We start from the raw sequence: 14,967 nt of genomic DNA on the forward strand, positions 1-14,967 counted from the left end.
TTAAATCAAACGTATATAACATTGCTCCTGTCATTTTTGGTTATTTTAATACAGAAATGCTACACATTATATCTTTAACTAATTAAGGTATGATTTTGTTATTTGATAGAATTATAGATGAACATTTTAGAAGTTTTCAAGTTCAAGTTTCCAAGTATCAAATATGTGTCTTGATCCCTGTGCTGTGTTCACTCACTGTTAAGTTTTTAAGTACTTTTTATGCAATAGCTAAAACTAGGTTGAGATGTGTGTACATGGTTCTTGGAAGTCAAGTCCTCGAGCGGCATCATCATCATCTCAAGAATGTAGTCATTAAATAAGACAAACATTGGTCTGGACAAACGTTATTTGGTGGCCACATGTTGTGGCACACTTCACAGGTCAGCGAAGAAGTTCACTGTGTGTACTGTCGCCAGACTCATGGCAGTGAGTACACATCAGGAGACAGCCAACACACACACACACATTTACACATGGGTTTGTGCAAATATCCTCACATTGACTTCTGTTCATTTGAACAGCCTGAACAAAGCCTCATCATTAAACCCAGTTCATGCCTGACCTTAACCTAACCATAATTCAAATCTTAACTACTTCCCCAGAAATAACATTCTGCTTCATTAGGACCAGGTCTTCATCTCTATGGTCCTGACACTCAGACCACTTTACAGAAACCCTTAAGCTCAAAATTATTAGCTTTTCTTTATGCTTTCCGTGTGATAAATAGCCCCATGATTTAATCTCCATTTGAAGTTGAGATGTTTTTTGTTTGTTTGCTTCATGCATAAAAACATCTCCATACTATATTCACATTTTGTTAAAACTGAAACGTAATTCTATATTAGCATAACAATTTGAAATTAAACTATAGATGAACAAAATCTTCCTTAAAATAACAGAAAACACATTGAAAATTGAAATTCTCCCAACAATGTTTCTTTGCTGGAGTTGGGTGGAATAAAAATGAAGGATTTTAGGGGGGAAAGCAGTAGCTGAGAGGATGGAACACATAAATGCCTTGAAGGATAAAGTCTTCTGTTGGACATTTAAAGCATCATGTCCTTGCCCAACATTGTTTTTCATATTTCCTGTAAACTTCACTGTCAATGTGATAAACACACACATCATTTTTTTTGTTGTTGTAATCACTTTGGTGCATTTTGTAAGGGAAAAAAAACATTTGTTAGTGAAAATGTAGTTTTTTATCTCTTTAAAAACGATAAAACCATTAAAAAGTGAGTCATGCATCTTACAATGCTGTACCTATTTATTAAAAAAAAAAAAAAATCATTGCTTTTGAAAATATAGAGACAGTCCCAGAGCCCGTCAGTGTAGACAGAAGAACACTGCCCTCTTGTGTTGAAAGCTGGTTTAAACATGACAATTTAAACCACACTTTTTTTTCTCTTTGGACCTTTTTTATTTGCTAACTTTTTATTGATATTGATTTATTCTCTTTTTATCTTTTAAATGTCATGTCTTTACTCAGCTTTAGCTGATTCTGTCTGTTGGTGTCCATTACTGGTGATAAAGAAACTGATCAACAGATTAATTGATTATTTTGACTTTCTGATTAAGTCACTGATCCTTTCTGTCTGGAAAAACCTTGTATTCCACCTTTTTTTCAATTTGCATACCACACAACCGTCACTCTCTCTTTTCCTCTCTGCCTCACTTCACGTGCGTTGTATCACCAACACAACACATTTTGTACTAGTTTCAAAATAAAAGAAGAGTGTTTATTAAGAGTGTTTGAATGTTTATTACTTGTGAGTATTTTCAAAATGTATGTAAAACATAGGAGCAGATATGTAAAGCTGACATAAAAGAAAGCTTTTTTGGTCCTAGTGCTACAGTGGAATATGGACTTAAAACGAGCAGAGCCATAGTTTTAACCCTAACACAAAAGAAAGCTGCTCATTAAAGTATCCTCCCATGGAAGCCATCCATTTATACTGACCCTTTTTAATCTTTTTCCTGCACTAACCAGGCTAAAGTACAAGTTTAAGTGGAGCTCCAGTGCCAGTGGCTTCAGAAACATCTGCAGAAATGACTCATCGCACCCACACACTCCCAATTAAACCCAAACTAGTCTGGCGGGCTTCATAAACCCATGTTCAATATGTGTAAGAACTGGGTTTTAACTACTCTGTGTTTCACTTTCTGTGACCACTGTTTAAAAAAAAATGTCCACAGTGACAAAAGGGGAAGAAAACATGTCCTGCTTTATTTGCTGCAGGACATCGGAGAATAACTAGACTGATGATGTGATCTATTTCAAATAACTATTTATCCCATTATGCAGGTGCACGTTGAATAGTAATTGAAGTGTGTTCAGTATTTGGAACAATGCAATTCTTGGAAATAATTAAATACCATACATGTCGTCAAATGAACCAGAAACTTAACTTAGCTTTTAGACTGGTCACAGCCACTTTCCACTTAAGACCACCTCCATCTAAGATTAAGAAAAACAGCACCTTTACCATTCACTAAATCTAGTAAATCTGCAACGTTTTATTTAATATTAATATTTAGTTATAATTGTTTTATACGTTGAAACAACAAGGTTTAATGTGTGAGGCTTTGAAGGTGGTGATTTAAATGCCTTTTGCACAAAAAACACCTTTCTCCTTACTTTTCTGTATGTTTCTATGTCACCACCTTCATTGTTTTTAACAAATAAGGCAGACTATGGTCCTACACATGTAATTACCCTTCGGCCACTGAGGGGCAATAAAAACCACTTTTGAATACAACTTTTAACTGTAAATTGTTAGGAAACATATTAATTGAATATTAATACATTCAGGCAAGATGATCATTTATGTGGAGTCATGTTTAATCTGTGAGTTTGAGGACATGTTTGATATTTTAGATTTTCATCCAATCTTTATACTTTGGTCATCAAATCTCCATCACTAGAGAGGACAGTTAAAATATTATCCTGATTCTTTTTATTAATTTGACTGAACTCAAAATTACATTTGTATAAATATATCATACAAATGTACAGGTGAGAAACTCAATTTATTTCAGTCTGGATCCTTCAGGGGCAATTCCTCGGCTGTTCCCTGAAGTTCTGAGGCATGTAGCTGTGTAGCGGTCTTTTTATGTATTTGTGCTCTTACCATAGTATATTTGAGCACAGAAAAATGGTTGACAAAAACCCAAAATATGTACAAAACAAACAACAGTTTAAATTTTAGCCAGATATATCATCTCTCGACCCACGGCTTAAAAAATGCTACAGCAACTACTCTATCGATCTATTACTATATATTGACTACTAAATGTATTTGAAATTATAAATCTAGACAGACATCTGACCATTTTCTGACATAAAAAAATAAAAACCTATAAAGTTGCAGTAGGCAGATTGCTAGAAAAACTGTTGTTTTTTGAGGGCTGTCTCTTCTTCCAAAAATCATACTTGAATTAATATTATGTGACACACTTTTCCTTCAAAGATATTCGGGTTAAATCAGACAAACACACAAACAAAACGTTATTTACTGTTGCTTTTATTATTAGTCACATGAGGTTAAACTCGTCTGTGATGTGTCATCCACTGCCTTCAGTGGAACTAACAGTTTAGTTAACAGGTGAGGGCAGATTTGTTCAGTTTGCCGTCTATGGTGTAGAATCAGAAATAATTCCATGTACAACTTTTCACTTCGGTGTTGTGATTGTCGGCTCAGTAGAACGGTTTATCTTGCTTGTGTCCTTTTGGGCCAAAGGGCATTCAGAGTGAATCTACAGTCAAACTGTGCACGCAGCGCCCTCTGCTGCTTGATGTCGCACTAATTACAGTCTGATGCCTTTCTAGGCTGCATTGAATGAACTCAAATTAGTTTTTATGGTTTGAGATTGAACGCCCCACGAAGTTCGAACAGCTATATGAATTTTGGATAAAAGATCAGCCAATCTTTCTCATTAATAATCTGTGATTGGTCAAAGCCTCTGCCCTACATTAGAGGATAATTGGCCAGATTTGAACAGTGATTGGGACGTGAGCAGAACCCGGCAATGGCCAATGAGAGCGAGTTGACTCGGAAATGGAAGTTGCGTACATTTGTTTTGTGTTTCTCAGTACAAAACATTGCACAGCTATTAAGTGACTACGACTACAGTCCACCTCCATGTCTCCATGTTTATATTCTGAAGTCCCGTTAAATCACGCAGGTTTCTGTGAGATTCCAGTTCTCTGGAATATCCTCCCTGAAAGTGTGTGGTCCTGCGTCGTTACCATCTGCTCAGGATTAAAACGTTGAAAATCGATTGCAGAGTTTGTTGTGTCTGTGTCTCCCATGTTTTTAAAATCAAGTCAGATGTGAAAATCCTCATCTTAAAATGACGGGAAAGAATTTGCAAAGGGACATGAGAGGAGGTGCTGAAGTGTCATTCTCTCTCACATCACTTGATTTAGATTATGCTGAAAGGTTAACATGGAGTTATTGATCAATTATGCCCCCAGAAATCCTGCCTACTATTGCGATTATCCATTTGTTGCACACTCACAATAAGACATAAAGGGAAAGGACTATCTTTAAGTCCTTCTGGGTGATTAGTTTGGTGATGGGATGTTGCTCACAGGTCAGTTGTCTACTCATCTGCAGCTGTTCTTCACTCTAAACCCAGATTAGAACAGTAAAGTGTCTTAATGGGCAGGTGTGAGCAGGAGCTCTGCTCTCTGATATTCTGCCCCGTTGTCCTGCAGCTCTTCTGGACAAACCCCACATAGAGGCTCCGTCACAGAGAAGGGCCCGCTGCCCACGGGCGCGCACAGAGCTTCCTTTATTTGGGGGAAAAGGCATCGGGGGGAATTCCTTCTGTTGGATGCTGCAGTGATGAGAAGCCTTTTCATACGCCTGTTTTTCAGTCTCCGCTCGCTGCGTTAATTACAGGGCCCGGGGCTGCACTTTGAGATCACTGCAGCTCATGCGGGCTCTTGAGAAAAAGCCGCGCGTCTGATTCTCACGACACGGATAAAAAAAACAAAAAAAAAACCACCACATACACACAACACGCACGCTCGCATGCGCGCGCGCGCCGCAGGAGCCAGAGGAACCAGTCAAGTCAGCTGCTCGAGGACGCACCTGATTTCAGTCCACAGACACGAGCGCAAGAGCATACCGTGGACAACACGGGCTGGTTTATTTCATTTCCTCCGTCTGTAGTAGTTGTAGCAGGAGCTGCGAGCATGTGGAGCCGCTTTTCTCCCGTCAGAGCCCGCTCAAAGTTTTGACACAGCGCGGAGACAAGCGGAGGAGAAGAATAAGAGAGGAGGAGAAGAGAGGAGCTGCAGCTCTGACAGACGATGGGAAAGGTTGAATAGATTGACTCGGAGACGCAAACACCATGGCAGTGGACGGTAGGCACTGTTTCCTGTTCATTTCACTCCTTTCAGTTAGTTAAAATCTTTGAAGTTGCTTTCATCCAGTGGAAACTTTAAACCATGAAACCACGCGTGAGTTGTTGTTTTTTTTCCAGCTAAACCCAGTAGTTGAGAGACCGGTTTGTAAGGTATGTCAGTGATTTTCGTTTTTGTAACAAACCAACCGCCTATTATTGTTTCAGTGTAGAGAGAAGGTGGACAGAAAACATTTCATTTACAGCTGATGACAAACCTGTTCTTCTACATCATTAAATCCGCCATTAGAAATAAGATCACAGTATGACAACTTTTAACCAAGTGCTGTTTAAATGAGAGCTGAATCATTTGGGGAAACAATTTTTTTGACAGATGTGAGAATTTGTGATTTTTATTCATTCATTTATTTATTTATTTAGTTATTGGCTTCAGCTCAATATTTACTGTGTAATGGGTTCAGGACATGACATGACAAAACACTATAGGACCAATGTGTGGGATGTAGTGACATCTAGGGGTAAAGATGTATTTTGCTGTCAACTTAATCCTGATATAACATGGTCGGACAGACTCAGGGAAGAGGAAAGTCATTTAAAAAAAACAACAATTTTCAATTTCCACATCATTATAAATTAATAATTAGTTGATTTTGAAAATCGTGTTCCATTTTATTGAAGACCGCTCAGATCTGAGGAGAACTGAGACACTGACCTGGTGCTGAAATGGACAGCTCACTGGAGGAAACCAGCACCACAAATTAATTGTTGTGCTGGTCAGTTGCTGTTCTCTCACAGTCCTCCTTTACAGCATTACAGTTGTTGTTGTTGTTGTTTTTTAACCCCATAACACACATTGTTATGGGGTTCCCACAAGTCCTTGGAATCCTTAACAGTTTGTGATTTGAAAAAAGAAATGTCAACGCCCTAAAAAGTTTTTGGAAATCATGCCTAAATAGACATGGGTCATTGAAAGTGCTTGAATTTTGTGCAAGAAAGAAGTTAAGTTTCATGCTCCCTGCATTGCTTGATGTAAGACTAGGCCTACACAGAACAAACATCGAGTCATTACTGTTGTGGGCACTATCCACTGTCTCACTCTGTTGACGTATGATTCCATGCAGAACAATGAGCGAGTAACGTTTAACAAGAGAGAGCAAATGACGTGATGTCTCTGATCTTTGAAAATTACAAAGACCGACTTTGACCAAGATCCCAAGGACAATCACTTGTCCAGATAAAGAGTGTGCTTCAAATCAATAAAAGTGAACGTCATGGATGAAGTGGCTCCAAGATGCTCTTACATCTTAAGCTGTGTCAGCACATTTGGCCCATGATTTTGAGGGAATTGGTCCTGGAAAGTCCTTGAATTTGATGTCAATCAAGGTGAGGGAACTATGCTGTAAAATGTCTTTTGTATGTTCATTAGGACATTAATCGATTACTAAATGAATTTTTAAACTATTTTGATAATCAGTTTGAGTGTTTTTTAAAGAATGAAGTTTAACTTTTCTCATTATTAATCCTCTTAAATGTGAATATTTTCTGGTTTCTTTGCTTCATATAACAAAGAAATCATTCAAATTGAATTCTTGGACAAAGCAAGACATTTGAGAACCTCGTCGTTTCCAGTTACTGATCGACACTTTTTTGATCATTTTCTGACATTATATGGACCATATGGACCAACAAGTGCTCAATCAATCGAGAAAATAATCGACAGATTAATCCCTTAGTAAAATAATCCTTAGTTGCAGCCCTAATCTTCATCATCTTGATTTCAATTTTCTTTTAAAAAAATACCTACAGCATCATATGGAGACTCTTCACACCTTGTTTTTAGTTTATTTAAGTGTGTTTTCCCTCTGGCAGTTTACATGCATGTTTGTTAATGAAGAGTTTTTCTCCTCCTGTAGACGGATAAAACCAAAGGCAGTAAAAGAGAAAACTCAGTCTGACAAATGGTCCTAATTATCCCTATTTAATCAGTGAAAGGGGCCCATTTGTGTTTGCGACAGCAACCTGGTGAAGAAATGACACAGTGAAAGAAGGCACAACTTGGAGTTGCACCTCAAAGAAACAAGAATTGCATATAGTGGATCGTTTTATTCATGTTAATGTGACGGTGGCTCGCCTTGATGATTGCAGTGCTCTGCTTTGGCCCACTCTCTGCGGGAGATATTGAATGTCGGAAAAGAAATGGCACAAAGGCAGAGAAACCAAAAGACGCTTTTTGATCTCCTCAAACCGTCATGCCCCCCTGACGCTCTCTCTGGGTCTGTGCTCTTTTGAAATTCTCTTAGTCCATTTAAGATTGGCTATTGCATGTGCACGGTGACGTGTGCACAACTTCAACACGGCAAAAAAAATAAAAATCCTTCCAATCTGGCACATGAATCAGTAATGACCCATGGCTTTTTGCCAGACTCTGTGCCAGTAACAGCGTGTTTACCATAGTTGCACACGTTCTTTAATTACTGGATGTTGAGAAGCCACCTGCTGTTGAGTGGGCTTGGAAGTCTGCCTACAGGCCTCACCGTGATGATGAAAAGCCTCACAGCTCCAACATTCCTCACCTGCAACGTCTATATACACAATAACAGTTAAGCCTGACCACTGGTGTCTGTGAATTACCCAGGAGCTTGTCCGGGCTTAGATAATCTTTACCTCATGCCGTCTGTGTTTCTTCGGGGCAGGTACCAGCAGCTACATAATGAGACTTAATGACTCGATGAGATCATCCCTGAAAGACAGTTGTTGAGGAGTGTTCAAATTTGTTTTCAAGTCGTGCAGAGTGAGAGAGGGAGTCTTTTCTTGTTTTGTTTTGTTTTTTTTCCAGAGCAGGTTTCAGGCTGTTTTCTGATGCTCAGGTGTGGCCCTCTAATCATTCCATCTCCTTTTCTTTATCTCCTCAGCTGCTTCCAGTTTTAGTTTTTGCCGGCCAGCTGTGGAGTACAGAGCTCTGTCTGAGGACTTCAAGCACCAGCTGAGCCGACGGACCGGTGGGAACCTAACTTGGCATGATGGGCGTGGACAGAAAACAGCAGGAGGCAGGACAGTGAAGTTGCTGCAGCAGCCAGGCACTGAGGCCCTGCAGGTATTCAACACCTAGGTGTCAGACCGCATGCTTAGTTCATGCAATGATGTGCTATGATGACCCCCCAGGTGTTTCTGTGGTTTTCCTCCTATAGATCATGGAGGTACTCCATGTCAAGGGTATTTAATTGCAATTCTGAGAAATTCAGGTAGAGAAAATGTCCTCAAGCAAAGGTCTGCAGTTTAATAATGCTTTAAAATATAGGTATCAATATCTGCTTCATCACATTGTGCCAGAGATTATCAAATTATAAAAAAATCACTTTTCCCAGGCCAAGTAAAAACAACCTTAAAATATGGTGCTTGATTTAAAACTGCAGTGAACAACTTCTAAATATAAACAAATGTCTGTTGCATTCAAAACATTTTTAAATGAGTTCATACACTTCTGATAAGAGCCTGTACACATGAGAACAAGCTTATTAGAATCTGTAAATGTTTTGAGGTTTTTCAGCTTTTTCTCCACATGGAATCAACGTTTTTGGCTCCCTAAAAAGCTATTTTTGGAAAACAGGTCCCAGAGTGAAAAACGCCACCGTAGCGTTTTCGTGTGTAGAGCCAATACGCTACTTCGGGAAAGTAACAGCGTTTAAGCCCCACCTTTATTTCTCTTGCATTCACTGTTGCTATCTCTGTTGTTTTGGCCTTGTGTCACCTGGCAAAATTTCCACACTGCACACAAGTGATTCACAGACAGAACACAGACGGAGGCACCCTTGAGCTAGTAAAGTGAGACGGCTGTAAACAGGTTACAAACAGGTTGGAGTATGACTGAAAACACAAAAATACGTCCACAAAAAGTTCCAGAAGTGAATTCTACTGCTCAAAAAAACCCAGTCGTCCAGCAGTTTGACGGGTTGGCGGCTTTTGGTCCCCACCCTCCTCTGTGCTGAAACACTCCTTCAGTTGGGTCTCATAGTATTGCTTGACAGAGCCTGTTTTCAGATGAAGGACAGATCATAAAAAATAATGTTACACTGTTTCTGTTCATGAAGACCAAACCGAGCCAGAAAAAAAACACGATCAACCATAAAAATTGCACACTGCAGTGTTAAAGGCCAAGAGTAATTTAGTTCCCTTTTTGAAAATAAACCTGCAAGAATATATGGAAACAAGTCTGAGAGTGTTGTATTTGTGCATGATGAAAGATGTTGGTGGAAATGTCAGTGCATCTTGGGTCAAAATTTAACAAGTCCCTGCTCAGCTTGGTTCACTACGGACATGTGGACAGAGCCAGAGCGAGGCTAATGAGAAGGGTTTTTCCTCAAACAACGTGGACAAAAACTATTACAGGAACTGCTGCAGTAGCATCATTCTTATTTCAGCCAAATGTCAGAATCACTAAGACGAGGCTTTGCTTTTTTCTTTTCTTTATTTTCATTCTTAGTCTTGCTTATCATAAAAAAACTAATACTTCCCTTGTCCTGGTCTCGTCAGTGTGACAGCTCAGGTCACCCTCCACTGAAGCAAATGGACACTTTGTTAGCAGATAATGGACGTAGCCTCCTCCAGCCTTTTAGCCTGACTTTAAATAGCACAGGTCCAACTGTGGTGCTATTCCACAGCACTTACACTGAGAGCAGAAGGAATATACTTCATTTTGACTGTCAGTCTGCGATTGTTGTTGGCAGTGTGGCATGTTAATAATATTATGTCTTTATAAATGTCTTTATAGTATGTGAAACATCATTACATCCCAGTGGTGTTTCTGTCTCAGTTGATATTGATTTTGTTAATCTGATCTATCATTATCTGCTCATGCGGTCAGTGTCGTCCACAGAGACAGAACGTGTTCATTGTAAAAAACGGCCTCATTTGAAGCCCTTGGTTAAAAGGGAGTCCACGTCTTTGTCTTCGCCCCATGAAAGACTCTTGAAAGGCAGATATGAGCTGAAGCTTAAGCTGCTAACAGAGAACTGGGCTGGACTGATAACAGGAGTTGTACACAATGCTTTTTTGTTTGCCTCAATCGGTTGGAGGCACATAATGTGGTGGTCGGTTTATTTTTGTGTTGAGGGACATTAACTTAATTAGTGTTGTATCACGTCGGAAGCTGTGCTTCTGTCATTTTACATTGTACATTGTCTTTTTTTAGTTTTCTAATCTTACCCACTCTCCACCCAGTCTCCTCTATATCACGCTGTATGTGAGGAAAAAACAATACAAACACTCCGTCAGCCTGCTCTTCTTTTGCTCATTTTTGAGTTGCAAATAAAAATGTAAGGAAACACGAAAGCAAATCATTTGGCTGTACTGAAAAAATTGCAGAATTGGCGGGTATAGCAGGTGAGGAAACCACAGCATTCCTCCACTTACTGCAAGAAGCAGATATCACATGAGTAATAGATGGAGGCAGCAACGACATTTTCCCATGTACAGTATTAACAGCTAGTGGCACTTTTTAATTACTTTAATCTTCCCCTTCTTATTCCTTTGTGGTGACTGATTAACTTTTACGGCACCTTCTCTTCGTCTCCGTAAACTAACTTCCAGTATTCGCTCTACAGCAGCAAACACACGTAACAAGCACATTTTCTTTTGCTGAATCTTTGTCATTCCAAACTGCAGACCCAGAAACATTCCCAATAAGCTTCATAATCACTTAATCATAAAGGTCAGTGTTGACAAACACACATCCACTCATCCCTTGGATGAGGAACAATGTTTACTCCAAATCAAACATGTCAAAAAACTGATAATTCAGAGCACATCTATCTATCATTTTAGAAGTGAAAACATTCACATTTACTAATGGATAAAGTTCAGCGTGTGAAAATGAATTAAAATTCTTTAGAGCAGGGAGTTCAGAGATGAAATGATGAAGTAAATGTAGGACCATGTTAAACTGAATCGAGACAAAACACACATTTTATGTAACATTTTTTTATTTGTCACTTGTATTTCTGTTAAACTTATTAAGAATGACTTGTATTATATATAAAATACATAAAATTTAATATGAAGCCTCAGACTATAAACTCTCCAGTGCCATTCTGATAAAAAAAACATTATTAAAATTGAATTCTTAGCTTAGTTATTCTTAGTATTCTCTCTTTTATAAATGTTACTCCTTAGCGGGTAGTTGTCATTATACTCCACCGTCTCTCAAATGTAGTCCAGACTCTTTTTTTTAAGAGCACCAGTTTCTTGCATCTTGAAAAGCTGAATACGAGAAACTGTGAACTTGTTGAATTTTTAAACTGTGATTGACTCATCAAAGGCCCAGTTTGTTTAATCCGCTGCAGTTTTACATCCTGTACATCTTTGAGATTAAAGAGCTGGATCTTAGAATCATACTCGCCTACACCCTCCTCTCTCTGTGATGCTGCAGGAGCGGCTGCTTGCTGATCTTTTAGCCAGCATTTGATCTGCTGGCACATATGGTCACAACCGTCCCCGGGGACTTAAACGAGTGTGAAACCTGTTCCTGTTCATGTATTCTGTCAGTTGCTCATGTATATAATGTAAAGTAGGCCATTTTGTGTCATCTGTGTCTCTACCTCTGCCTGTTTGTATGAAAACGTTTGATGATGCATCATAAGTTTCATGATCAAATGTTTTTAGGCAGTTATATATTAGGTGTTGAAGCATGAAAAATAAACACTCGGTTTAAACACAGTTTAATTAAGCTAAGGCCGTAGTCTGACTAAGACAATCGGACAGTTGTGTATGTCTGACTCTGCTGTACATGTTAATTGTGATACTAATTAGATGGAACCTGGTTCTTGTGGTTACTGTGTTTCCTTCTACTTCTTGGTCAAAAGACGAGGGAGGACATTTTTGGCAATAGCATTAATAAAAGATGATGTGCATTTCCATATTTCCCCAATGACTTAAGGTCTACTTACTGTAAGTAGTAGCATTTATTACTATAAGGCTTTGTTAACCAGACAGCAGAAGTGATGAAACTTTCTCCGTTCCTTGAACAGAACAGATCAGATTACTAGACTGCATGTTTTTGCAGAAGTGATGAAATTTGTGAGCTTTATTGAAGCGTTCTCAAAGCTCACCACGCTATGGACTAAAGTAAATCATGTATACGCACAGCAAAGGTGGCCCTTAAATAAGTAAATATAGCCATTATGTTCCATAACGCGTGTACCACTGTCCTTCTCCCAGTATACAAGCACTAACAGGAAATCGCTTTATTGAATAAAGTGTGTCCGTCTAATAGCAGTAAAGAATAAAACATAAAATGTTTTCCTTGTCACTGTCATGTCACTTCTCATCTCTAACACAGCGATGAAGACACAGTGGTTCCAATCCTCTTTTGTTAGTTGCTGTAGCAACCAAAGGCTCTGAGGGACAGGACATGCAGAGTGTCCTGTGGAGGAGGTTTCCGACCACCACATACACACTGGTGTTTAAGTGTCTCCTGATCAATACGTTTCACATGTCGTCTTTCAGTAGGACAATGGATTTGAGAATTTCTAACATGGCTATAGTATGAGATTGAATTCGGACACAGAATTTGTGGTTTAGTTTAGTTAAGATGTGATATTTTGTAGTGGTGTTGCAAACATTTCAAATTTCTTTTTGTTATTGATTATTATTGCCTTTTGCATTTGTATTTTTTTCTAATTTGTCCAAATGTCCAGTGCTTTTGCTTCCATTGAGAATAAGGAGGAAATCCCTCTGAATTTCATGTTTGCAGAGATCACACCTGGATGTACAGTGTTTGTAGATCACCTCATAAATGTCAGACTTTCAGTCCCGCAGTTGCAGCGAAGACCTGGTTCACGGTGAAGCAGCTCATCAAAAAAAAGGAATGAACGTATTTTTCAAAATGTGGAACAATTTCTTTGATACGTGCCTGCATTTGTTGTCTGATTGCAGCACCGTTCCCATGAAAATTATGGGATATACCACACAAGCCCAACACAGCCCAGCCTGATCCGCCCGGTCGTGCTCTGGTCACAACAAGACGTTTGTAAATGGCTCAAGAAACACTGTCCTCACAACTACCTGACCTACGTGGAGGCTTTCTCCCAACACGCCATCACAGGTCACACAGCCCAGATAACGAGAACACACATTCAAAGATTCTTGTTTTTAAAGTGAAATTGTTTTTTTTAAGTCGGGTTCTTTCACCTCACAGGCCGCGCGTTGTTGCGTCTGAATGGGGAAAAGCTGGAGAGGATGGGTTTGGTGCAGGAGACGCTTCGACAGGAGCTGCTGCAGCAGGTGCTGCAGCTTCAGGTGCAGGAGGAGGGACGTAACCTGCAGCTGCTCAGCAGAGGTGAGGCTGCTGGAGCTTGTTCACTAATGAACATGTTATATGGTCTGAAGATTTAATTTTCCTCATTTATGGGTTTACATATTGGATTTGTTGACTTGTAACTGTTCAGAAACAAAGTAAACAACTTTAGAAGAGGGTAATGGTGACTTTAAAGGTCCAGTGTGTAACATTTAGGAGGGTTTAGTGGCAGAAATTGAATATACTGACCATAAGTATGTTTGTTTATGGGTAAATGGTTTGTATTTATATAGAGCTTTTCTTGTCTTGATGATCACACAAAGCTGCTTTATGCCACAGTTTTCACGCCCATTCACGCACACTTTCATACAACACATGTATGTGCAGTGCATTTTCTATCACTCGTATTTCACACCCATACACACTGGCTTTGTCAGTCATAGAAAGACGACTCGCTAAACCACTGAGCTACCGCCTTTTTATATGTACATTAGACAAGGACCTTGCTTTACATATGCCACTATCTAGAGCTTGCATTTTGAAGTGGAATCTTACCTCAGAAATGAAGAACAATATCCTTTTCTGGTATGTGAAGGCCACCGTAGTTCTGTGACATGCTTGGGAAAGTGAGGATTGAGGAGTCTTATAATAATCTCATTTTTATTTTTTTATCTTTTCACAATCTGCAGTCTCACCAGTAGATGTCACTAATTCTTACACACTGGACCTTTAAAAAAAATCTCAGTTATGCAACTAGTCCGTAGCTTAAAAGTCAGTATATTGCTGGCTATTCGATGAAGTTCTTAAAAATTCCCACTAAAAAAGTGAATGAACACATTTTCCAAAATGTTCAACCTTTACATTAATCCGTCTCTCTGTTGTAGGTTCCTTTGCAAGGATATCATAGCTGGTGTGGATCTATGGAAGTAACTCTGTGCCATCTGTCCATATGTATCACTGGAAGAAGACGACACTGTGGAATAATGGGACACATGATCAAAAACAAACAAACTCAAATATGAATCGCATAGATTATGTGCAGAATAAATGCCTCCAGTGCAGAGTAACATCCGGAGTTTGAATATGAAATTAAAAGTTGGAAGCTTTTCATTCACTATCTGCACGACAAACAGACATAATATTAATGGACTATGAACTGTGAAGGAAAAAAACATAGCACCCCGACAATCTGTTTTGGTCAACTGATTGACCTGCTCTGTGATCGATTAACTCCTCCTCTTGTACTCTCTGCCTCTTTGTCCTTCAAACCTTTTTTTTTTAATGTATGAAAAGAACAAATAAAT

General features: G+C 39.1%; 1 protein-coding gene across 1 annotated transcript; it reads left to right on the top strand.

Moving 5' to 3' along the window:
• Positions 1 to 5,034: 5,034 nt before the first annotated feature.
• Positions 5,035 to 14,967, top strand: samd10a (sterile alpha motif domain containing 10a). Its single transcript, XM_044037731.1, has 5 exons — positions 5,035 to 5,374; positions 8,286 to 8,467; positions 13,303 to 13,471; positions 13,565 to 13,705; positions 14,548 to 14,967. The coding sequence occupies exons 1-5, from the start codon at positions 5,362 to 5,364 to the stop codon at positions 14,568 to 14,570; spliced, it is 528 nt and encodes a 175-aa protein (XP_043893666.1). The 5' UTR covers positions 5,035 to 5,361; the 3' UTR covers positions 14,571 to 14,967.

This window comes from Solea senegalensis, linkage group LG11 (genome assembly GCF_019176455.1).
Source record: "Solea senegalensis isolate Sse05_10M linkage group LG11, IFAPA_SoseM_1, whole genome shotgun sequence".
Lineage (NCBI taxonomy): Eukaryota > Metazoa > Chordata > Actinopteri > Pleuronectiformes > Soleidae > Solea > Solea senegalensis.